We start from the raw sequence: 26,322 nt of genomic DNA on the forward strand, positions 1-26,322 counted from the left end.
CACACACACACACAGACACACACACACACACACACACAGACACAGTAGGATGCACCTGGCTGAGATTTTCACCCTCTCGTTAAACTTTTATCTCTCAGCTCCCATAGTTAGCAAACTACAAGCATAAGGGGGCAGCCATCATTTTAATAAACACCGTATAGGAGGCTGACCTGCACAGTGGGCAGGAGTAAAGTTTAAAATGGGTGAAAAACTCTGCTACAAAACTACAAGATGAAAAAAACATTACAGGAACAGTTTTGAACTGTGTATCTATAATCGTGAAGACAATGTAAAAATGCATGCAGTTGGGACTAAAAAAAGACCCTCGCCTCACAGACACATGCGTGCACGCAAGGGCCTGAGGGACTTCACTTATGAATAAGATGTCAGCACACTTGGCTAGTGTTCCTCCTAGGCCTCGAGAAAAGCGAAACAAATGTGCAAAGAAATAGAAATAACAACCATGGAATATGTCAAGGGTGAGAAATGCTAGCCAAGCATAGCTATGCTGTCTTTTTTCTGCCTTTACCCCTCGCATCTCTGTCTGGAAAACTCGTGCAGACGATCAGTTGTTGCTCTGTTGGGCAGGATGTAACGGCGTCATTAAAGACAACTTGCTCTGGCTGACCAACTTTTGATGCAGAAATAAAAGCAGTTTAAGGCAGTTAAGGACAGTGAGCTTTCTTCTTGCACGTTCTTATCAACAGCTGTGCTCCTGTATCACAGAGTACTTACGACATAGGTCTCCTTCGTCATCACCGAGAGGACAGTCTCTACTGAAGTCACACAGTTTGTCCAGTGGGATCCCAGGTCCCTGGTGACAGTGGTACTGGCCTTCCAGTGTGACGTTAGGGCCGGCTGAGGACGCTGGACAAAGGGGGGGGGGGAGACATTTGTTATTATTAATGTCTCTTCACAGAGTAATTGTTACAGTAGCTCTTGCAAACCTTTTAGAAAATGTGCTTGTTGAACAACAGAAAAATCTGTGTTTAGCCCCGGATTATATTTCAAGTTAACTTATTGAACACAACTGCAAGATTTACTGTTTATGTAGGACACAAAACAAAAATCAGTAGCTCAGGGAAAACATAACTTACAAACAGTAGAAAATATACAGTTGCTACATAAAAATATACAGTTGCTACATAAAAATATACAGTTGCTACATAAAAGTGCATCAGTCAGTGACAATGGCTGACCCCTGACTGTAAAACCTGTATGACATCTACAGGCAGCTTGTACCATCATAAATAACTTGGCCCAGGCTGCATAAGCATCTGGCTTTGAATACAGTGCATATCCATCAGACAAAGAACACAAGCAGCATAAACAGTGACCTAAATACTGTCGCAGGTAGCACAGGGGTAGGGCACGCGGGCACCCACACCCATGCGCGCACACACGCGCGCACACACGCACACGCGCACACACGCACACACACACACACACACACACACAAATTGATCTCACCGGTATCAACAACTCAACTGTAACCCGGGACCTTTGCATATCTATGCAAATCGGAGAGGTGATATCTCCAGGTTGTGATCAGTAGCTGATCACAGTAAAAAGAACAAAACAGCAAAGAGGAAACAACTGTCTGCTGATGGGGATCTCATTTTTCTCCCTTTCTCATGTGGAAAAAAGGAGAAGTAATTCTTATCATGAGTGACGGCCCCCGCTTACTGTAGTTTGCCCTTGATCTGTATTATGTAGATTTGCTCTCCATTCAGACGGACTTGGGAGTCGGAAATCTGACAAGGCTGGAAACCGTGACGGGACAGACAGCGTAGAGCAAAGGCTGTTAGCTAAGCTCACAAGATAGGCGGTAATAGCACACTAATTATAACACAAAGATGGTAATAAATGTACTCTTTGTTCTCTGTTTGCATTACTATCTGTGTGACATGATGATACACCTTCAGTACCACATTTCACAGCCTCAGGCTTACGTTAGGGTGACACGCTTATAGATGTGGTGGGACGAGACAAAGTACAGAATAAATCAACACAAAAACATTTAAGATGTAATTATGTCTCAGAAGGAAATAAACAAAACAAACAATGTAAATGCCAAGCCTCATTAATCCGCAATATTACGACTGTACCTTGGTGTTGCTTGCTTTTAGCTTGCCAAGCTTTCCAGACAACAACTCAGTAATTATGGCTGACGTCAACTAATGTACCATTATGGATAAATTCAAGCAGATAATGACACATATTGCTTATGTTGCTGCCTGCTTTAGCAGGTTTGCTGCAGGTACAATTTAAGATCAGCCAGTAAGCGATCCTTTTCATGTGGCCAAATCTGTGAGTGTAATAGAATTTAAAATGTGTTAGGTAGAATTTGTAACTTCAAACTAAAGCAAAAGTAAATTGCAATATAAAAAGTTTAATCACACAAATAAAGCACTCTGTTTTAGTAATGACTAGTTAGGGCCACTCTTGTGTGGTAGTTGCATGTCAGTTATAATGCAATAGAGGGCAAACATTTCATAGCTATGCATGATTCACAGCACACTTCCCTCCTTTCTTTCACTTTGGTTGAGAAACCCTAAGCCCCCAGTGGGAAACTGGCACAGTCTACTCAATGGATAAGAAGGAGGGGGTGGCATATTTTATTGGACACAAAGATATTAGTTAGGGGCCTCCCACAGTTCACTATTGTGGCAGGGCCTTAATGGCTGCAGAGAGACACATTAACATGTCAGTGAATAATCCATTTCAAGTTCTTTAAAAACATTTTAGCCAGAGTAGATGACTTTTGATAATGAATACCCGTTTTTATCAATGCTGTGCTTGCACACTATGAATTGTATTTTTACGAACTAAAGGCTGCGGATGGTCCATATGATCGCATGTTTAATCAAAGTCTCACACATATGACATACCAAAGACCACAAAGTGCCATTTGTATTCAAATAAGGTGAGGCTTGTTTGTTTATGACCAAGCGGGTGGGTATAGATGTGGTCTGGCTATGGGTTTTGGAGTCATGCGCCGCACATGCATTATGCATCCATGCTCAGTGGCTTCCTCTCTGTATAATGTTGACACCCCAAGCAGAACGATTTATCAAGAAAGAAAAAAAAGTTAGCAAGAGTAGGCTGAAACCTTTGGGCAAGGTATGTAAATTCATCGATTTATCTTAGTTTGATGACAGTGGAGAAAAAAGTATCAAATTCACGATGTCACTGAACTTTAAGCTCCTCAAGCAGTGAGACATGGCCGCTGCACTCCTGGCCTAACGCAGTTCTTAAATCACACTTGTCAGATTGTGAAAACAAGTGGGTCAGTGGGGGATGAATTGCCTGTGGGAGTAAGTGAGTTTTGTTATCCGTGTGCTCAGGGGGTTGGTTCGGCTTTGTGAGGGGAATGATGTATGAGTGGCAAGGCGCTGGAGAGGTGACTGGAGAGAGCACAGCAGCCGCTAAATAAATGAAACAAAAAAGATAGGCAAAACATGGGAATCTAGTTACCTGGATACAGCTAAATGGCTAACAACTAGTGTCTCTGGGCATGGCTATTTACATTACACAACTGAAAACTCTCAAAGCTTAGAATAGTTTTCCTAAAGACATGTTGGCTAGAAAAAGCAGGTAGGTATAAAACACTCACTAATATAATGTAAACAGCTGTGCAGGAGGGGCTGTGGAGCTCATTTAGATCAGGTAACGAGCTATTGTATCTGATATACTGCTGACAATTTAAAAAGGAATATTGTTTCAAGTGTAAATGACAAATGTACAAAGGTGTAAGAAAACTAAACAATCCGCCAGACAAGACACTAAAAGAAACCTTTCATGCAGCAGCAATGCAAACCTATTCAGAGCTCGCTGAAGACGCTGCATTTCAGTCTCAAGGAAATAAATGCTGTAAAAAAAAAAAGGAGCTTTCACAAATTGACACATGGCAACTCAGATGCTGTTGTTCTTGGTTCTTTTTATATCTGATCAACAGCATCTCATTTCAGCTTTCTTCACAACAAATCCGAAAAGTTTTATTCCTAAATATTGTCAGCTACATCGCTGTCAGAGTTGCAGGTCGAAACTGGCATTGATCTTCTGTTGAGACAATGAGACAGACATCCTGCTGTTCACTGTACGGCTAAGCCTTGCTGCTTTTGTCTAAACGTCAGGAAGGAGTGAAGAGTCAGAAGAGAATCAGTCACCATCTACAATGTTTAGGTTACCAGATTTGATTGTTGACAACTTTAAGTGGGTAATTGCTTAACAATCAACAAGTTAGTAAATGCTATCAATGTAAGCAGACTGGGCTTCTTGCGGAAGAAGTGCATAAAGAGACAAGGACAAAAACAGAGCCTTTCAGGAAAAGGGTGAATAAAGGTCTAAGGTCTTTTCAGGAGGCACGGGCAATCTGACAGGTGACATTACAAGCAGGCGCAAACGTTGCGTTTGTTTCTGCTGCTAAAGTTGAATTGTCTTGAACTTTTCCCTAAGCGAACGACACAGTGCAAATCAATGAACGAAAGACTGATTCTTACAGCTTGTGAGGTTCCTTAAACTATACAACTTTTTTCTAAACAGTTAGTAGGACAAAGACAGAAGGGCTTTTGCTTGTCAGTGCATCGGCTCAAGACTGGATTTATCAGGTACGTCACATATATTTTGAACTTAAGTTAGGCTATAGAATTATGACTATGCTAATTTAGCTAACTTTAGCTATCAACAACAGTCTGTGGTTAGGAAAGACTAGGATTGCCACTATTTGTTATAAGTCAACAACTAATCAAAGTAATTCTATTGTACCGTCAGCAGTACATTGCTCAGCTTCCTGTCTGCGTCGCCAAACATGGGGCCATGACAACCGCCATCTAACTTACTGTTCTGTACAAAAGCAACGTGGGAAAACTACAGAATGATATACAAACCAATAAAAAAAAAAAAGAATGGACTCGCAAATTACTTCTTCTCAGTCAGTTGAGCATGAAGTTGAGTTTTTCTCTTCCTCTTTAGAAAATCCCTTTGATCAAATTACCAGCCAAGTCACACTAGCTTTTCAATTTTCATTAATGCCATCTGCAGGATGAAACTCAGGGAATGCTTTACTTAAAAAATGTAGCCTGAAAATAGATGAGATGCCCAATGTTTTGTGTTGTCTTGAGAATGTGCAAAAATACAAAATCTGACAACCTGATGAAACACTCTTGTGTGGAACCTTTGGTCTAGGTCATTGAAGCAAACATTGGCACGAACCAAGGTATCATGGTTTTGGTGTATGCACAGGTACAAAGATGGTGACATGTGTTTTTCCTAAACACTACACTTTTTATCAATACAACACCTCCCATTTTTGCATAACAGTGTCATGCATATCAAGATTCCACTGATAGATGTCTCACTGGGCGAGATTTCATGCAAAGCAGTTTGTCTGGCCATTTGAATAAAACTTTTGCTATGGTTTGGTGGACATTGAGAGTAGATTTGAATTTTGACAGACATGCCCTTGTTTAAATTGAGCTGCAAAAACACAGTCTTGGTCAATAGAGAGGGTAGACTTGTACTGAAATTGATATGGCTTTTGTTTCCTACAGATGAGCAAGCATGTCAGTCGTATCCTGAATGTCCTCCGTGTGCCAGGCTGGAAATCTGCTTGTGTGCTCCTGCGTGTACAGAATGGAAAAGAGTGGAAACTACAAACAAAGGCTAATACAAAAACCTTCACAGACTTCATTGAGTCTAATAATGCTAACACATTTTTTTTCTTTTCTGCTCATTTGTTACTGTGTATTCTTTCATCTCACGGCATGATAAAGGACTGCTTTCTGTCATGGGGGAAGAAAACCTCAATGGACCAAGGACAGCACCACTATCTAGCCACCACACTGAAGGCTGGATCTGGAGACATTCATGGAGATTTACAGGGGCTAGGGCGCTGAAGATGGATGCAACTGAGACAGTCGACAGGACAAGAAGTATTCGCTCATGAATTCAATTAACTGCACACAGCCAGGCTCGATTGATCAGAGCTTTGCCCAATCACTATCACTATCTGTCATGCTCCCTGCTGGAGAGGCAGCAGCACACACAAGAGCAAACTGGTCGAGATAGAAAATGAAATAATACCTTTAATGTCTAATCTACATTCCAGAGATGTAATGTGCTTCTTTGTGTGGATTAAATGAGTATACTGTTCATGTGATATACTCACTGTTATATTACACATACTGTACATGATTTTTTTTTTATTATGAAAAATTGCTTTACTCTCTTGCAATACAAAACAGGCACGCACCACAAGACTAAAAACCAGCTTCTTCTCCAAAGCTGTCAAGCTGCTGATGACACCAGGCCCACCCACCCATGCACCCACAACAACACACCCATAAACACATATATACATATATCATTCCCCCAACTGACTAAACTCTCTATTGTGCAATATTTCTATATGCCATACATTCATACACTTTTGCACATTGAGCACTGCAATGATATTGACTTTCTTTTATATTGTAAATAAAACTATCCGGTAGGGCCATCGCAATTTTGTTGTATCATTGTCTTGCATCAGTATAATGACAATAATCTTATCTATGTTTTAGGACAGTAATACCAAGATTGAAACTGGTGGGAATGATCCTTTATGCTACTTCTACTTTTATCAGCACATTGTGTGGTTGCTTCCTTGAAATATGCAAAAGACCAACATTCACATTGTGCATTATCATTTCTCTCTATCTTACTCATACTTGCGTATGAAGTAATTGACAAAGCAAACAGAGCAGCTTTGACATCAAACCATCTGTCCCACAGATGGAGTGGTCGTGCAGAGACTAGCCTTTGTTTAAATCCATCCGCATCATACTGGGGGGGCTTTGATTTCTTAGTGGAAACCTGTCCTTGATGTTCCATAGGGTTATGGTTTAATTACAGGGGAGCCGGTTTGGATCCATGTCACACAGGAAATCATTCACTGCACTACATTTTGTTCTGAATATGAAGGATTGCATATGTGTCATTGATTTCTTAATCTCAGACGGATTAATGACTATGATTTTTACCCCTCGATAGGCACAAAAATGTTTGTTAATGATGGGTTTGTGAACATCTCTGACTTGATGGTTATTTCAGCAGGCATTGGGATCCGTTAGATACTCCTTTAAGGACATAAAATCTGTCAAGTCTGTACGAGTTGTGAATCGAAGTCACTAAAGGTCATGGAATAGAGCTCCCTACAGAAAAATATCTCTGACAGACTTCAGTTTACAACACAGTTAAGCCTGTCATTTGAAGTTAAATGGGTAGAAGTGTATCAACGGCCAGAATAAGTATTTCATGCCAGAGTTCTTCGCACAAATATCTCTTCTACAAAATAAAATAAGATTTATAGGATTGCTTTAACTTAATGACCGACTTTTCTTCAATGATGCTAAGTCCATAACATCCAGAACTTTCCTTCTCCCTGCCAGGTCAGGGTTGATTTAGACATCTGTTCCATTTGGCATATGTATGCTGGGAATACTCTACTTGGTGCCCTGGGCCATTTAACACTTGCTCAATATCTTAAAATGAAACTGCCTGCGTAGATTGCCTTGGAAAGATGCCTGCAGCAGAAACCCCGTTTGTTTTGAGGGGCTGCTGCTTGCGGAAAGGCCTAAGGCCAGAGATTAGAGGTAGAATGTGATGAAGCTTAGTACTGCCAGATAGGGCATTGTCTCGGCAGGTTGTATCCTCTGTTAATTGATCTGCTGTTTTTTTACTTTACTTGCTCCTACTAGTTGTCATTGGACATTCTCTTTGGGACAACAATGTCAACCTACATCAAATTTGTAAGGGGCACGAAAGAATCCTGCGCAATCAAAAAAACAAACAACAAAAATACAAATATCCATCAAATTACCTCCAAGTAAATATGGCATGTAGATACACTGCTGATTGCGCTCAAGGATCCTTAAGAGTCTCATTTTAACATATTGCATCTCAGTTATAATAAGTACCGGTATATAAAAACAAGTATTTTGTGATAAAAAAATACTTTAGTTGTGTTCTTTTTTATCCAGGCCCACACGCAGACAGTAAAATCCACGTTACAGTTACCGTTTTTGCCCTATGCTTAAACACTAAAAATGAATTCTTAGACCAAAGCCTCAATACCTAAACCTTGTTTAGCTTACCTTAAACACAGTGTAACCATCAAATTTGCACTTTGTTTGCAATTTTGTAACACATATATTGCAAAACACTACACACGTTTCTCTTACATTAGACACTTTGTTCAAAAACAAAATCTCCAGTTATCTTTGGGGAAAACACTCTATTCAAAATGCAAAACTCATCTGGCAACTGTAGGCACTTACATATACACCCCGAAACAATCGCACAGAAAACAGAACAGCTATTGGTCTGAACCTTAGCACTACAAATAGGCCTCAGGTAAGCCATTTTGAGAACTTTGCAAGCATGGAGACAATGAGAGTCAGAGTAAGAGGAGGACAAAGAGGGAGAATAATCGGATTTGGAAGGGGACGAGGACAAAGACAAGGACCAGTGCGGAGACGTGTGTCAGATGACATCAGGGCTACTCTGGTGGACCATGTGATGAATCATGGCCTGTCCATGAGGGCGGCAGGGCAAAGAGTCTCTAACCTCAGTTGCTACACAATAGCATCGATAAGGACATTCCAACTGGAGAACAGGTATATCTTCAAGTTTTTTCTCTTGACTGTACCTACTGTATGTGTCACAATATTCTGTATCATACTACGGTATAACTTTATTACAGTAACTGTACTATACAAAAATGGGTAGTGCTGTGACGTATGTAAAGGGATACCACTGTCATGTTACAATACTGTGTAAACTTTGAAAGTACAGTATGTGAAAAAGAACCTAACCAATAACATCTTGTGGTGGCATTTTCTACAGAAAGGTTGGACGACCTCTTCAAGGTGGAAGGGAACGGCTCTTCACTCAACAACAAGAGCTTGCCATCATTGAAATGATGCAAGAAAATTATGCAATCCAACTTTGTGAGTCGCAAAAACGCATAATTAAAAATCCAAATGTGTTCAACAATATCACCAGGGTGAGCATTTCTACACTAAGTTGCATCCTACAGAAACATAACTTCAGAATGAAGCAGCTGTACAGGGTGCCATTTGAGAGGAGAAGTTTCAAGGTCAAGGATATGCACCATGAGTATGTGCAGGTATGTGTCACTTCACTTCACAAATACGTTATATTGTGATGTGAGAATGAGGGTGTATAATGCCACCTGCCCTGCCTGTAGCTTGTAGTTGCTGTATGTGTTTTCAGTAACTCTATTCAATAGTTTCTGTTACAGAGAGTTCTGGATTTTGATGCCGCCGAACTGCCATGAGTTCATCTATGTGGATGAGGCAGGATTCAATCTGGCCAAAACCAGGCGTCGGGTCTGTAGCGTAGTTGGACAAAGGGATGTTGGTAAATGTCTCTAGGCAGTGTGACACTACAGGTCCCTACAATACAGGACAGATCATTGCATTTCTAGATGCACTACATGTGGTTGTGCAGGATGGACCAGAGCAGCCCAGGTTTGTTGTCATCTGGAATAATGTTAGTTTCCACCGGGCTGCTCTGGTCCGAGATTGGTTTAACAAAAATGACCATTCCCACTTTTATACCTGCCCCCTTACAGCCCCTTTCTGAATGCAATCAAAGAATTCTTTTCACCGTGGAGGTGGAAAGAATGTGATCGGCAACCACGTCTCTTCCATTGCTTGCAGAAGAAGCATGCAGAGACATTGAGTTGGGATCAAAACAAGGATGGATTCGGCACACAAAGCGATATTCTCCCCGATGCCTAGGCTGCGAGGACATTGCCCGAGATGTTGATGAGGTCTTGTGGCCAGATCCGAACAGAAGCAGTGTTTCATTTTTCAGAGATGTGAGTTGTTAATTAAACATGGCCTACATCTATGGATTTTAGTGCATGAGGTAGCCCTGTTACTGTAGATGTTCAAAAACAACGATTTCAATTTCCATTCATAAGTGAATGGATAGTAGATAGCCAATCAACATGTAACTTGGTATTTGTGTCCAAAACAAGTGGAGAATAGATTCTCCAAGACATCCTGAAATTGATGCACCATTCCAATATAGTAGTTCTGTATCTGCTCTGATACTAACCTCACATAACCAACCTAACATATACCTAACATATCATTATAAAAAGTAAATATTACAGTTTTACAAATCTCCTTATTACAATTATTATGAGCTTCAAAAATTAACCCCAAGCATTTTCACAAAATTAGGTTTCAAATAAAAATGAACACTACTGTTTGATAGGTAGCTTGTGCCCTGAATTTAATTAAATGGTATACTGTGATTATGTTTTTGTCATGTGCAGCAGACATATAGCTGTTTTTCTTTTAGGAACACTATTTGACATTATTTCCAAACATTTAACCACCCCAACAATTAAGAATTCAAAATGCCAATGAAGCAAAACCAATGAAGTACAATGTAATTGGTGATGGGAGACACTCACTCCTTTGGTAGAAATAATGTCTGATATGCAAATGTTGAACGCTTAATCAGTGTCAATTAGTAACATAGTCATCTAAAGGCAGTGGGGCAGATACAAAAGCAGAGGGGGACCGGTTTTATTTCTGTTCATTATGTCTTTTTTCTTCTTCTTTTTTTATATATTTTTAATACCATTTATGGGGGCAGAAATGCACCCAATTAGCACAAAGGTTTACTTCATCAGTTTGAAATATCAATAAGGTGCTGATCCAGTATGGACACTGCAAGAGGTAAATCCTGTACCAAGATCATAAAATCTATGTACAGGAAGTGTTTTTGTTTGTAGAGGAAAACAAAACATTAGGTCCAATTTTGCTTTGATCTTCTCAGAAACATTTTGAGGACTAGACAATTTTTTTCTCACCAAAAATCTAGATACTGTTATCCACGCTTTTATCCATGTAACTAGTCAATGAGAATATTGTAACTCCCTGCTCTCTGGCATCAGCAACTAATCCCTCTCCAGCCTCCAGCTCATCCAAAACTCTGCTGCCAGGAGTTTGACTTGGGCTGGGAAACATGATTACATTTCACTGATCCTGGCTTCCTTACACTGGCTGTTACTTTAAGAATTGATTTCAAGATATTATAAAATTACCTACAAAGCCCTGACAGACCCCAACGCACAATATTCATCAGATCTCTTATTGACCCTAAAAACACCCTGCCCTTTTTATTGCTTTTCAGTGATTTGATTCATGTTTCATGGCATTTTAGTTTTGTTTTACTCTGTCTTTGGTTATGGGTTTAGTTTATTGCCTTTAAGTTTGTCTTTATGTTTTAAATCTGTTCTGTTTTCATTGTAAAGCCATTTGTAACTGTTTTTAAAGGTGCAATATAAATAAAGTTCATTATTATTAACAACAACAACAATATTAACAATAATAATAATAATAATAATGAATGTAACACACTGCTTGAAATATTCTGTACAACTGATTGACATTCTTCAGTCTGAACATGTCTATCTACGGACTGATGAGCACTGGCAGAGCTGATGAGTCTTTTTAAGACTGAATGAAACAGTGAAATCACTCATACTCCCTCATCCTTATGGGCCACTGCCCTCATCCCTTTAGAAATGTTTTTCAATTTTGACATTCTTTTGTTCTCATTCATATATACAGTACATATTAGTTTTTTTGTTTTTTATCAGCCTGCACTTGTTACCCAATAACAAGAACTCCAGGGATGAATTTATTTTATTCATGCAGTCAAAATGAAATTTAAAATTCAATCTAAGGCTTATGCTGGAAATGTTCTGCATTTAAAGGTGAGTCTCAGTACCACGCTATGACACTGAATAGCTTCTTTTTTTCTCTTTTTTTCTCTAACACCCTAGCACCCATCCATCCAACATGTCCAACACTCTGTCCACTCCACTGGCTCTCTCCAAACCCATTTCCCTCATTGCCTCCACAGGGCCGTGTGTGATTGATGGGCCTAGGGACACCCTCACGCTGCTGTGTACCTAATCGCAGAGTATGGACTCGCCGTAACGCTCCATTAAGGGCCTGCAGCAGTAAGGTGTAATGGTTAGGGAAATGGGCCAGGGAAGAGAAGGTCACTGGTTCAAATTCCCACAGGGTACACCGCTGCCTTGCCTACATGTCCAATTGGTAAAATGAATTGTGACAGTTTGCAGGGTAATACATGAGCGCAAATACGAATATGTTCTTCAGTGGGCAAACATTTTTGTCAGTGTAAAAGCAAATGTGACCTTCTGCCATGCCACAGCACTATAACAGAGGCAAAGTCAAATCTGCTATTGACACAATCTGGTAATGAGTTTGTCAGTCATCACAGTAGTCTCTGTTTACTCCCAGGATGAGAAACTGTGGATGGTCATTGACAGGTTTGCTGCATTTGAATAATTACGTTCTCTGTACGGCTATGCCAAAACCATCAGAGGAATTCTAGCTTCCTGTCAGGAGGACGAGTTTTAGAGATAGGCATATAACCATACAAGTCACTTTAGGGGCAGCAAATTGGATTGCTTGTTGGCCCAGTGACTGATGAGTTAATTAAAGTGGAAGGGTATGGAGAAAGAAGTCAGACACTGCTCCATTTATTTATCCCGTATTGACTAAATCTCCCTCGCACCTCACTGGCTTGAGTAATCGCCGCCTTTCTGCTCAAGAAAACAACTAAAAGGGAGGAAATGGACATTGTCAAATCTCCAAATCAGATTCAAGATCACAGGAGAGCTGGTTAAGGCTGGATTGATGTACAGGATTCTGATGTGTTGGAATTAACTAAAAGTAAGTGGAGAATATTATGACTTGTGGCTGATAATATTGTATATCTTAAGGCAGACATGCAACAAGTAATAATGCCCCACGTGAGGTTAGAAATTAAATTAATTATTTGCGTGTTTTTGTCTCTCTGGTTTGAAAATCCTCAGAAAGAATCATGCTTTGCACACATTACGCAACTGTATCAATGAGAAATACAGAACATTTTCATTCCACAGACTTTGGGACTAAACAACTGCAATTATTCAAACCCAAGTTTGATCAAACTGTATCAACTGTATCCCCCCCCCCCCCCCCCCCCCCCCCCAAAAAAAAAGCCTGACAATACAGGTCATTAATAGCAGTAATTGGCTAATATTGAGTGCATGGGCCTGGAACAAATAAAGCAAACAACTTTTTTTTACCAGGGACTGATTGTAAGAGCTTTAATCAAGCACTCTGCCTTCACATTCTGTGCTAGGTAGGAAGGAAGGTAATTCGAGCCCAGGTTTGTGACAGGTGCTGGAGGGGAAAGAGGGGGGAGGTTTAGAACACCGCAAAATGAGGTGAGGCCACATGGCGAGCGTGCCGAGACGGATTAGGACTTAGTTTGGGAGTGGGATGTGTATAGTGGGAGAACCAGGTGGTGCCTGAAGAGAGTACAGCATGTCTGCGTACTTTTTTCTCTCTACTAGTCTCAGCTTTTGTGCTGCCTGGCAGGAGGAACATAGCGAACCCAGTGCCGAGAACAATTAGACACTGTCCAACAAAAATCAGTCTGGATTTGCATGAGCAACAGCACCCACTCCGATCTGTTAGACAAAGAATTACTGGAGAATCACTAATACAATATTGATTTGTTTGTGTGTTTCAGGTACTTTTATGTTTTACTTTGTTTGCACTTCTATCAGTGGCTTTCCTCCTGCAAAGTGACTCTGGGGATGATTGGAGGAAGGGACTTCAGGAACTACTGGATTTAGTTTAAAATTTTAACATTAGAAATATGAAAAGGTGTCAGCCCTGTCTCATAAAAACTCCATTCCCATACAACAAGACCGCATTCTCAATTATGTTTCAAGGGAAATGCACATAGATTACACTTTGATGTATAACAATTATGTTTCTAATAAAAGTCAGCAAAAGTCTGCGTCGGGAGGAGGTCGGAGCGGATAGTTGGGCCAAACAAACACCGGATGAGACCGCTGTCTGTGCCCCGTATGAAACCAGAATTCAACGTTGAATTAAAAAAAAAAAAGTTTGTTAACTTAACCTGCATCACGTACATAATATGCATGCTTAACATTACAAGAGTAACTTAAATTATGCAACAACATGCTTGTTTTTACCCAAACCACATTCTTTTCTAAACCTTAATTTATGTTAATACAGCGACTGATTCCTAACGTGTGCCAGTCCCTGGAAATTAGGATTTTTTTTTTGAGGAGGAAATTAGGAAACTTAACTGAGCATGCCGTTTTGTTGTACGGGAACATCACTTTTCAGGAGACAGGGTTGAATGTGTCGGCATTTAAACTCTATTAAACCCTCTCGTCTTTTTTCATTATCTCTCTCTCTTTTTCTCTCTCTCTCTCTCTCTCTCTCTCTCTAAGTGTAGGCTGGGACAAATTGTTCCCTATACTTACCTTCTCTGACCTAAAGCCCAAGCACCCCATATTAATTTGAAAAATTAGAGCTTTACAAATCTTTCCTGTTGAAGGATGCTTCTCATTCATCCAGAGCCAAAAATTGGCTGAGCACAAAAGCTTTTTCATTGTTAAAAGAAATTCTGCAGCTGTAAAAGGAGAAGGGATTTGATTTGCAGGAAGGTGTGCATCTTTCAAATTCAAATTCAAAAAGAAGCCTTGGGGAGTGATCACCTCTTTTAAGATGATTTGTGTGGTTCTAAAGAAAAATACAAAGTTAAGCCCACTTCCTTCCTGTGTCGTCCATAACAAGCAATGGAATAGAATTGACTTTGAAGATGGTTTGCACAATTCTGGTCTATCTGTCACTCTTTTGTTATAGTGATCTGCCCAAAATCTCTCAGAAACCAGGGCAACTGAGGATAATAGGTGACAGGTAGGGGAACAGTTGTTCACATAAAAAGAACATATTTCCAGGTGTCCACTGTGTCCAGTAGCACCACTTATGTCACTGTCCTACAAACTCAACCACTCCATGTTCTTTGTAAAACAACTACAACAATTTTTAGGAAACCACAATTAACACATGAATAAATAATAAGACCCAAACTACAGTAAGGCCACATTATATACTGACAGAAGGTATGGATTTTGATTCTAATCTCCATATGTCTACAAATCTGGCATCCCTAGATTTTGTTTTGATATCATTCAATTTGCAGTGAGACTGGGATTGATGTTCAATTTCAAGGAGTTTTTTTTTATAATTCATTCAGCATGCCTCCTGTAATGCAGACATGATACAACACAGCACAACATCCCATGTGGCTCTAAAAAGCATGTTTTCAACCAACTAAAAATCACAAATAAACTGCAAACCTAGAAGCCTCTCTAACATTTTATACTGTCTAGTCAAAATTACTGAAGAAGTCTGCTCCAATATGTAGTCTAAAATATTAACATAAACAAAGTTGATGTGAATAAACAGGGAAGAACTGTGCTAGAATGCTATCATAAATATATTGGAGCGAGTGGTGGAATGTAACTAAATGCATTAACTCAAGAACTGATTATAATTATGAGGTATTAAACTTTACGTGATTATTTCCATTTTATCCTTTTTCATACTTCTACTCCACTATATTTTGGCAGTCAATATTGTACTTTTTCTCAACTACATTTATTTGACAATAATTGTATTATAAATAAATGTAATAATAGTGACTTGTTACTTTGGGGATTCAAATTATTATTACAAAATCATGATGTATTATTACAGATTTAGCCCCACCTTTACCTGCTGCAAATGAACACAATAATGCATCACTATTGTAATCCAGTGATGTTAGACAGTATATACTGTATATACATATAATAATAATATTGAATAATAATGAAATGGGCCATTCTGCATAATGTATACTTTTACTTTTGGTTCTTTAGGTATATTCTGATACTAATACTTTGATTTAAGTTAGCTTTTGAATGCAGAACTTTTAGTTGGTACCAAGTATTTCTTTTGCTTAAGTGAAAGATCTGAGGACTTCTCCCATTGCTGATTATTGCAAATGTGGTTTCTGAAAAAATGTAGGACAATGTTGTGTAAGCTACTTTATATCAGTGAAGGGATCTCTTTTGAGTGCTACTGCCAATTTTAAGATTTAATTTAGCCTGCTACTGGAGGAGCACTTTTTAATTCGCTTTTATGTGACTCTAACATGGTCTGGTAAACAGATGGGTTGGGTTACTTTTCTTACAGATGCCTGAAATGTTGCATCTCCAAAATACAATCACTCATTTAGAAAAGCATGCATTTTTCAACATTTAGCTGCTTGAAATATAATGACATATATCAAATATATTGAAATGTTTAATTTTTACACAGAAGAACAACAATCCTTGGTTTGACAATGTTGCATCCCTTTGCTTACCAAACATCTGTTTTTAGAGGAAATAAGGATGTTCATGTTCATCCATATTTCCTCAGTAATGCACACTTGAAATGTTTAAGCAAGGGTTGATGTGCTTCTGCATCTAGCTCAAATTGAATCAGGAAATTGAATCAGTTATATTAATCCAATTTAAGGAGCTTTCCAGGTTGACAGAGAAGGATATTATTTCAGTCTAGCAGTCTACGCATTTCATTGCACAACATGGTGTAATGAAGTTAAAAATCACAGAATGTAGCTGTGCAATTTTCAGTTTGACATCTTGGAAATAGGTCCCTCTGCAGACATGTGAGATCAATTTAGTTCACATACATATCACAGAAACTGTGACAGGAAACACAAAGCACTGAATATAAAAGAAGAATTATAAACGTTGTCACCCTACATTGGTTTGTTTGGACCACTTCACATTTGATCTGTTTATTTAACTAATATTATTAATTGTAGGTTAATGTAAATAGTGCATTATCAATTAACTGATTGATCATTTAGTCTTTGAAATGACAAACATTACAATAACATGTCTCCAGAACTAGTCAAAGCCCAAACTGACATACATTGATTGTTAATTTTGACTTACAAACAGCCAATATTAGTCTTATATCAGCCAGTCTTATCTAACTTCAGCTACTTTTCCACAGGCTGTTTTTCTGATTCCTACAAAATGTTACATTTAACAAAACCGTCAATAGTGCTCAGACACAGAAAAGCAGCATCATAACTTCTGAAACGATTGACATGGATGTGACAACTTACCCATGGTGCAGTTAGTGGTGAAGTGGGGCTCGATGGTGGCCATGTCATCCTGTGGACTCCGCTGATTGTAGCTGGCAGAGACCCGAAAAGGTGATCCTCCGTGGGTCCCCAGGGTGAGGTGGACCACTGCCCAGCTGCCAAGGAAAGAAAGCAGGAGTAGGGTCAGTGCAAGCAGCAGACACCACGGCTGACAGAAAAACCCACATCCGCTGCGGGGGTTGGGGGTTAGGGTAGCTCGGGCCTGATCTGCCTGAGCTCCCAAAGTCTCGGAGGAGGGACTGTCCAGGGCTTCAGCGGAAGCCGACATGGGGGCTTCCTCATTCCCTTCCATTTTGGGAGGGTCCCCTTCTTCCTTTGTCCTTTGATGCATGACCCCACTTTGGGCCCACCCCAGACTCCCTGGTTCTAGTGGAGGTTCAGAGGTGGTAGCGTGCAAGGTGGTGGTGCTCACTTGAGAGCTTAAGGATGGTGTGGAGTCAGAATACAATTTAAACACAACTAGAACAGGTGTGTGGCCAAGAGACAACAACACACTCAGGTAAAGTTCTTGTGTGTTAGCGAGCTGCCGTCCTGCACTGATTGTTGTCCTCCCTCAACCAGTGGCTGGCTTTAACTCTTCCTAATTTCATTAAGCAAATTGTGCTGATTTCTCTTTGGCTCGGAGCTCATCGACAATTTCTCTCTCTCTCTCTCTCTCTCTCTCTCTCTCTCTCCTCCCACTGTCCCTTGCCCATCCCTTTATTGCCCATCCCTTCATTTTTACACACAGTCATGACACCACATATATAGCACATGCACTGTAACTTCCTTAATGACATTTCTACAGTGTATACACACACACACACACACACACACACACACACACACACACACACACAATTAATTAAATACTGTGTGCATAGATGGGAGTGTTTTCACAGCATGCATGGTTGCAAACTTCGTTTTTGCTATTTAAGATCTGACACTTTTCAGCTGCTATCCAAACTATCATGCTGTTGCCCCACTGTTTGACATTTTCTCCCTACCTTACCATTTTTCCTGAAAATAACTATAAATGTATCTGTAAACACATTTTTATAATACAAAACATTTTGCACACCTGGACATATATATATATATATGTATATATATATACATATATATATATATATAAGAAGGGGAAAAATATATATGAGGTTATATAACCTAATCATTAGCATACAGTTCCAATATTATAAATAAAGCCAAAGGTCCACAGTTAAGTTGGGAACAATTTTTGCTGATGTATCAGGTTAAGCCTGGCGTATTTAGCCATGTTATTTGGTATTAATGCAATTTGACAATAAATTATATTGACTCAAATGAAAATGTGTCATGTTATGGTTTCACTCATAATGACAAACCCACTGAAAGATATCAACAAACTCTGCCCCTTGACATGGCCTTCAAGCTTCTTTTAGCTCATTGTTTTGCTTTTACTGAATGGTTCAGTCTCAATGAAAGGTTATCTAAACCCACCGTACTCTACTTGCAAGATGAAGACAGACATAGTTAGCACTTTGACTAGTAACCTGAGTGGACAAATGCTCACATTCTGGCACCAGCACTTTGGAGAGGTGTCATCTTCACTGATCAACCCTAACCCACCAGATTCTGACTTGTTTTCTGTTGGCACCATGTTTATTTTGTGCTTTGTTTGGGCAGTATTGTGTATAGCAAACAAACGCATGCATGCACACACACAAGTCCCCATTACACCAACAGGCTCTGAGCTTTTATGATTTCTCCAATGTCTGTGCTCGGGCTTAACAGGCTTTGCATTACTACCGTTGCTGGCTTACCTTCTTATTTGTATTGTTGCATCCCTCTATTCCTCTGTCCTTTCACTGCTCTCACATCTTTCTAGTCCCTTTTCACTAGATCGTCCTCGTTCCCTCTCTCTCCACGCAGACAATGCTCAGAGTGGTTGGAAGGTGTTGACCAGATGGGAAGTGATGTTATAGCACTACAGTACATTCTTAGAGAACAACTTTGCGGTATGGGATCTGCTCCCTGCCATATCCTATAATAGAAAGGAAATGAAGCCCTTAGGTAAGGGCTGACACTACCTCCTTGATAACCTTGTAATGAACTGCCGACTACACATATGGTCTTGCTGAATTTACAACCGGCTAAGATGAGGGTCAAATTAAGACATGACCTTTCTGTTGAATGACTACTTAGCATGATTTGATGATGGGATTGCAAATGCACAGGAATGTTTGTCTCCTTGTCCATAAGCAATGCAAGCATTTGCACCAGCAGCAACACCATGTACACTTAAACTTAGATGAACAGGGATGAAAATGCTCTATATATGAATATGAAACACAGGAGATTAGTAAAGCCCAAAACTTAAGAGGAGCAACAGTGTAAACAAAAGAACTCGTGTTTGGCATTGAATATACTCAATGTCCTGATAATAAAATAGGCAGAGCTGTTTGGCATCCAATCTAAAATGATCAATGTAAAACTGATCTCTATCTACTCACATTGTAAAAATGAACACAAGTCTTCTGGGCTACTGAATTATTTTCATGTCTTATCACGCTACGTCTGCGCTGGCGCTCACAGGACTGATTAACTGAGCAGCGGATCAGGGGAAAGCTGCCAGAGCACATCACTCAAACATTTAAACCTAATTAGAAGAATACCATGCAAGGCACAGCGGCCCTAAATATAAATAAATAAATTAAAATGAATGATAAAGACTTCTCATGCGAGGATTAGATATTAACAACTAATCCAAATGCGGATGCTAATAATTCTCATTATGGTCCTTTGTTTCCTAATGGCCTGTTGGTTATTTAAAATCACCTGACCTTTGTTTAGACTACTGTTTGGTGAAAGCCTCTCCCATGACGACTTTATTTTTACCATAGAAAAACAAAACAAAACAGCTACGGCCAACTAATCTTTGCTGCCTATTGACAATTCTCATCTCATAATGCTATTCATTTATGCTCCCTTAGTGTTCTGCTCTGGCTAATGTAGCTCTTTTAATTTTAATTTGGTGTATGTGTGTGTGTATTTGTCTTAGTGAGGATGTAGGATGCTTATGTCCTAACCACATTAGAGCTCATTTGTCTTGTGGGATCTGGTTTGCATTAGCGTAGAGTCTCATCAATCAGGACAAACAATACATGAAGAAGTGTGTTGCAAATTCTTTTCAAAGTGGAGTTTTTTTCCTAATGCTGTAAGGCCTGGTTAGACACATCGTCAGAGTGAGGCTGGAGCAGACAGGAGGACTAACTTTATACCTGCCTTGTGTGAACAGATGGCATCTTGCAAGCTTTCTCATGTTAGAACTAAATATTAGGTTAGGAATAAGGTTTTGTTTGTGGTTAGGAGAGGAACAGAATTGATTAAAGGTCATGAGAAGTGCAGAAATAAAATAATTGTGAAAACAAACTCTGTAACAACATTTTAAAAATCAATCAATTTTATTTGTCACATGAAATCAAACAATGTACAATTATAGTGAAATTATAGTGCTGTCCCTTCAGCTCCTTCAACTTTCATTATCACAAAGCAGAGTGTGGGCATCAGATCGGAACACAGAAAAAAAAATCCACTGGGCGAATGGCACTAACACTCAGCCGAGTCTCGGTGAAGGTCACCGCAGCTTTCATTATCCTGCTCAAAACCGATGCAGGCACGTAGGCCCCAGCTCACCGTCTGACGCCCGCACTCAGGCTAGCAGGAGGCCTAGCAGAGAAGTTACAGTCACTGTTCAATTCTTCCATGCTTTCCTTGGTGCCACCTTCAACGTAAAGATGGAGATGGACACAGAGATGGTCTTGATGTCCACATAGTCGGGTTTGTGGACCTAGGTCAAAGCTGATAGTAATCTTCAGCTTGTCTTGTGTTTACTCTAAAGTTTACATTTGAATTTTTTCCCTTATCCTGATGACCGACTTGTAGTCATGAGATGGCCGCAAAGATGATCTTGCTTCCTAGCAAATAAACTGATTTGCAGGTGACTGCTACTTTTCTTTGACACTGAAAGACATGGAACTAAAATACGATGTTTAGGACATCACACAAGTGTCTTTGTTGTATGTTTACTGGTTCTACTTGAGTGATTTCCATCACGTTGTTTTGGTTGGTTAGTTTTCCATCACTGTTCAGAAGTCCGGAAACAATTACGGGTGGAAAATTGAATCAGAAGATGAATATGTAGAAAATAACTGAAACAGCAGATTTAAGTTAAGCCTTAAGGGGGCGCTGTGGCACATAAACACACTGGAAAGGAGCCAGTCCTGCAGTCAGCACAGTTGGCCAGCGGGAAGCAATTTTGGTTGTTTTGCTTAAACTGATTATGCTGTTCATATTTCTGTTGTGCTTATTAAGCTAACAATATCTCTTAAATTTACCTTATTGTCACTTGATTAACTCACTCCAAATAAGTATCAACTCTACAATGTCTTCTTGTTTAATCCAAATGACCCTTGACAAAACACAACCTGGTGATGTTATGACAAAAAAAAGCTATATTGTGTATGGTATGAACAATATATAGTGTACTGTATGGTATTGAAAAAGACATTTATCTCACATCCTTAGGCCTAAATGCATAAAAATGCAAAAGGTTTCAATCATGCCTAAAGTCCAGGTAACCTGCTGAATGCATGTGCAGTAAAATTAAAGTAAGGAGGGGATAGAAATGGAAATTGCTTTGCATGGTAATGGAATTTTTACCTCCTAAGAGACAGATTGCCATAGCTTTCGATAATGCCGGCTGTTTTAAACTGAAGTGGGTTTTTTCATCAGGAAAAGATGAAATTGATTGAAAATGATGCTGTGAACGACAAGGCCTGCATATAGAGGCGGCAAGGTTTAAGCCTTAGGAGTTGGGTGGGGGCAGGCCATGACTGCTGCTGGTTTAGGATCTCTACTTAAGCCACATTGATTTGGACTGTCAAATAGCATAATGCACAACAGGCGTAAGCCAATATGTCAAGAGAAGTGCAGATTAGATTGAACGGCCTGACATGGCCCAGCTGAATGAGTGCCACTTCCCCAAACTAAAGAGGACATATTTGAATGCTCTCTGTTGAAAGCTAAATCTGCTTCATCATAATGCAGCTGGAACGATAGGGTAGAGGAGGAAAGCTGCGGGTGACTTGTATTGGGGACATATTTTTGGCAGAATTCAGTGTTTGTTCAGCCAAAGTGAATTAAATATGTTTTTTTCATCCTCTGCCCCAAACTGAATCTTTTAAACATTTGTTAAGGCGAAAAATCCCTATACACACCATTCTCAGAAAACTAGTTTGGTCTCATCACACATATGCCGCACAGACAATGAATAACAAAACAATTTCATTATGGGAGTTTGTGCACACTATAAACTTGGGGAAAAGTGGTTTAGTCAACAGTAATCGTGATGCTTTTACATGATTTTGCAGACTAAAACTTGCACTCAAGGCGAGCACAAGCCATTGTTTATTCATATGAGTCATAGGTAAATACAGCTATATGGCATTTATGTGCTAAACAACTTATTATAAATTAAAAATTAATAATCTGCCAAGAGCAAATTACACAGGATAAAGTAACTCAAACCAAATTATCAAACCCAGATGAAAAAAACAGAGTCCATCAGGTATCCATGTCAGTGTGTCAATTTTGCATGCCCTAAAAACATACACACAAAAACTGCAATGCCAACCAAGTGGTTAATCAGTCCCCAGTGATGATGGGGAGACACGCCCCCTCCAATATGCCAACTCTGGGAATTTGCCTCTTGCTGTAATTGTATGACATATAATTCTAGTAGTCTATGTCTATTCAAAACTATTACAGGGACGTGCACATTTAAATAACAGGCCTAATGTTGCCGGTGTGTTACTGTACGGACTGGTGTGTTTGCACATGTGCTGTCACATGTTTCCTTCTGCAGCTCAATACCTATCACTATATTTTGTGTGTTTACGCGTAACCTAGTTTTTAAGGTAGTAAAACATTTTTTGGGAAAAAGTAGGAAAATTTGCAGTGTCCAGATGTGCACCATTAAATCTACTTTGACTCATGTATATGCAACAATAAGACATGAACACCTTGAAGACTGAAAAAGAAAAGCTGTGTATAGCGTATAAAGAACTCGCATCAACCCCAGTTTGTCATGCTACTATTGATTGAAATACAGCATTCCCAGTACAGAAAGAATATAACATTAAATATTACATACTTCTATCGGTGGTTTTGAGACACCTCATATACAGTATCTAAGCCTAAGAATGTGTTGCATAGCAACAAGTTCAAATATCCTCTTGCGGCAAGTCAAGAGATTGGGAATGCTAAACTTCAATTTAAGTTTTAAATCAAAACTGAAGAAAATTCTGCTACAAATTAATAGAGGTCAAACTGATATTATATTGGCTGGCCATGAGGGCTTAGATCAGAAGCTATGAAAGAATTTATAAGAGAAATTAGGAAAGGAACAGAGAAGGCTATGCCAAGACTGATGGAAACAGATGACTTATATGTCTTAGTATTAGATGTACATGATGGCCTTTCATCAAATAAATGACAGGTCTACAATAAAAACCTCCATTTCCATTTTGTGAGCAACTGTCTGCAGCGCTGTGGGTTTTGCTAATAGATTTCGCTAATGTCTTTGTTGCGTGTTGTATCAGATCCAATGTTCATTTCTTGAGAAAGACCTGTAATGAGATGAGGTCTTTGACAACTGCTGTTCAACATTCCAACATGAATAAACTGTCTGAGTCTACCATATTACATTGGGTAGGGGTTAATAGGAAGCACATAACACAACTTTGGGAATAGTTCTAAATGAAATGAGCCCCATCGGCATGCCCAGTAATAAAAAGTGGTGCATCAGTGACTACAGAGACATAATAATGCTCCTGGGGTACCAGGAAACCTATGAAATCTTTATAGATGATGATTTTTGTGTTATGAAGAAGAGAGGCAGTGGAGCAGAAGAGGCCAAGAAAGCTAATGCAACAGCATCCTGCATCTCGCTGTTGACGGCTGATTGGCAGGTTGCTTTAGCTGACTGCCCGTCTGCACTTTGACATCACTCGCAAGTTTTTGCATGCTTCAGTAATGACTTAAAAAGTATTTGAAAAAAGGCAGCATATAATCATACCACTGAAACAGAAAAACACCAAGAACAAAGGGCAGTCTGGCCATCTGGAAGAGCAGGAGTTTTAACGCTGCCCAACGATGTGTGGGCCCACAACAAAAAAATAAACAAATGTCACATTCTGTTTGATTCTGCATTACACTGGCCAGCTGGCGTGTGTGTGTGTGTGTGTGTGTGTGTGTGTGTGTGTGTGTGTGTGTGTGTGTGTGTGTGCGTGTGTGTGCGTGGTGCAACTATACATTGTTGAGATCTTATAACTACATTCCTCTATCACTTACTTCAGTTATATTTAGGCCTGTAACAACTGTCTAATTGTCAATTTTTTAGTAATTATTGGTCAATCTTTTAGGCTAAAGCTACGCTAGCAGCAGCTGTCACTTGTTGCCATATCAACTCTAAACACCTTGGACTGTAGCTGCCTCAAGCTAGAGAAATTGAACTTGCCTGTTTTTTCTGGCCTGAAACCTGCCCGACAACCCCGCTGATTAAATAAACATCACCACCCTTCACCTTTTTTTTTAATTTCAATTGTTACTATTTCAACTTTCAACTTTAGTTTGTCTAAAAAAAGTAAAAAATAAATAAATATTTAAAAATTTGCCTGAAAGAGACAAGGTAAGACAAAGAGACATATTATTAATCTCAGTTATATCTGAGACAATTAATTATACAGCAACACTTGGAATTGTTACAGCTCTAGTTATATTGTGAGTTCACACAAACTGTGGTTCATTTAGTACATTGTTTTACATGTGTCTATATTGGGGTCGTGGGTATCTGCGGTTCTATCATGAATGGCCAGTCAGTTAGTTCCAGAGCTTTTTTTATTCCTTTTTAGCCAGCTCAAATATATAACATGAGGTGAATTATCTTGTAACCCCTGTTTTTTTTAATAACACACGTTAGGATTTCTCACTATGGGGAATGCTCTTTCAGCATTATTCTCAAAAGCTTCCATAGAAAGCCAATGAGGCCTAGCCCTTTGCCTTCCACAAAAATGATTGAAGCAAGGTCACTCGTCATTCGAGAGTAGACTACATCTTTTTCAGTTTAAGCAAGGTGGGTGCTTCTGGTGAGAACTCTGTTCATGTTATCAGAGAACAGGGGTTACAGGATAACTAACCTTAAATTCTATAAAACAGTCCTCTCAGCTTCTCACAATGGGGCTATACGGACTACACTCTTGTCAGATAAGCTTATCTGAGTGACTTGCTGCCAACCCAGGTGGTTCAATTTTCCCCCACAGAGCCCACACTTAGGACAGTATGCCAGGGAGGGAGCATTGACAAACAATGTAAAAAATAAAATAAAATAAAAAAAACTTTACCAAGGATATGAAGGAAAAAAAAGTCCTGCAGGATGAGTTTCTCCACACCCATAGACACTCCTAAACTTGGCCCAAGATGTTGTTATTCCTTTGGTGGATGTGCACACAAACCCATCTGGATGTTGTAGCCCTTTTTTGATTGTAAGTCAAATCGGTCACGACCATAACACAGTGGGAGTAGGCCCAAAAATAGACAATCAAGAAGATTTTGAGATATTTAAGAAGTTGAATGACGAGAGATGCTGTGTCAAACATAGGGAAACCATGTGGCGTCATCTTGATGAGGGCATTGTGAAACTGTGATGCCCTTGAACAATTTCATTCAGATCATGCCTTGTTCTTCATTGTGAGACACCGAAATTAATGTTTGACACAACCAGATCAAAAGATTTCTGGCCTATAGAGTTTGCCAACAGGGGAAAACATGTGACATAAAGCATGGACTGTGCCACGCCAATGATGGTTGGTTAGATAATATAGTAGATTGCAGTTAGGTAATTGGCTTGAATTAGGGCCGGGCGATGTGGAGAAAATCCAATATCACAATATTTTTGACCCAACACCTCAGTTGGTGCTTTCACAAAATATTTACACAAGAGATTTTTGATAAATAATCATTAGTAATGTATATGTAATGGATAAGTGGGTACAGGCAAATAATAGAACAGTTAAACAGTCTGGTAAGTTCAGAAAATGACATAGCTTTAATGTAATTTAGCCTTTAAAACCAGGAAAAGACACCACTTATGCC

General features: G+C 39.4%; 1 protein-coding gene across 2 annotated transcripts in view; it reads right to left on the reverse strand.

The window, feature by feature from the left end:
• Window positions 1–26,322, reverse strand: part of alk (ALK receptor tyrosine kinase) — a 397,773-nt gene that overhangs the window by 95,761 nt on the left and 275,690 nt on the right. For both annotated transcript variants that reach the window (XM_032499965.1, XM_032499966.1), the window contains exons 5-6: window positions 17,113–17,246; window positions 736–867 (exon numbers count right to left, since the gene is read on the reverse strand). In XM_032499965.1, coding sequence (XP_032355856.1) covers window positions 736–867; window positions 17,113–17,246 — 266 coding nt within the window. The remainder of the gene's footprint in view (window positions 1–735; window positions 868–17,112; window positions 17,247–26,322) is intronic.

The sequence above is a fragment of the Etheostoma spectabile genome, chromosome 20 (assembly GCF_008692095.1).
Source record: "Etheostoma spectabile isolate EspeVRDwgs_2016 chromosome 20, UIUC_Espe_1.0, whole genome shotgun sequence".
Taxonomy (NCBI): Eukaryota; Metazoa; Chordata; class Actinopteri; order Perciformes; family Percidae; genus Etheostoma; species Etheostoma spectabile.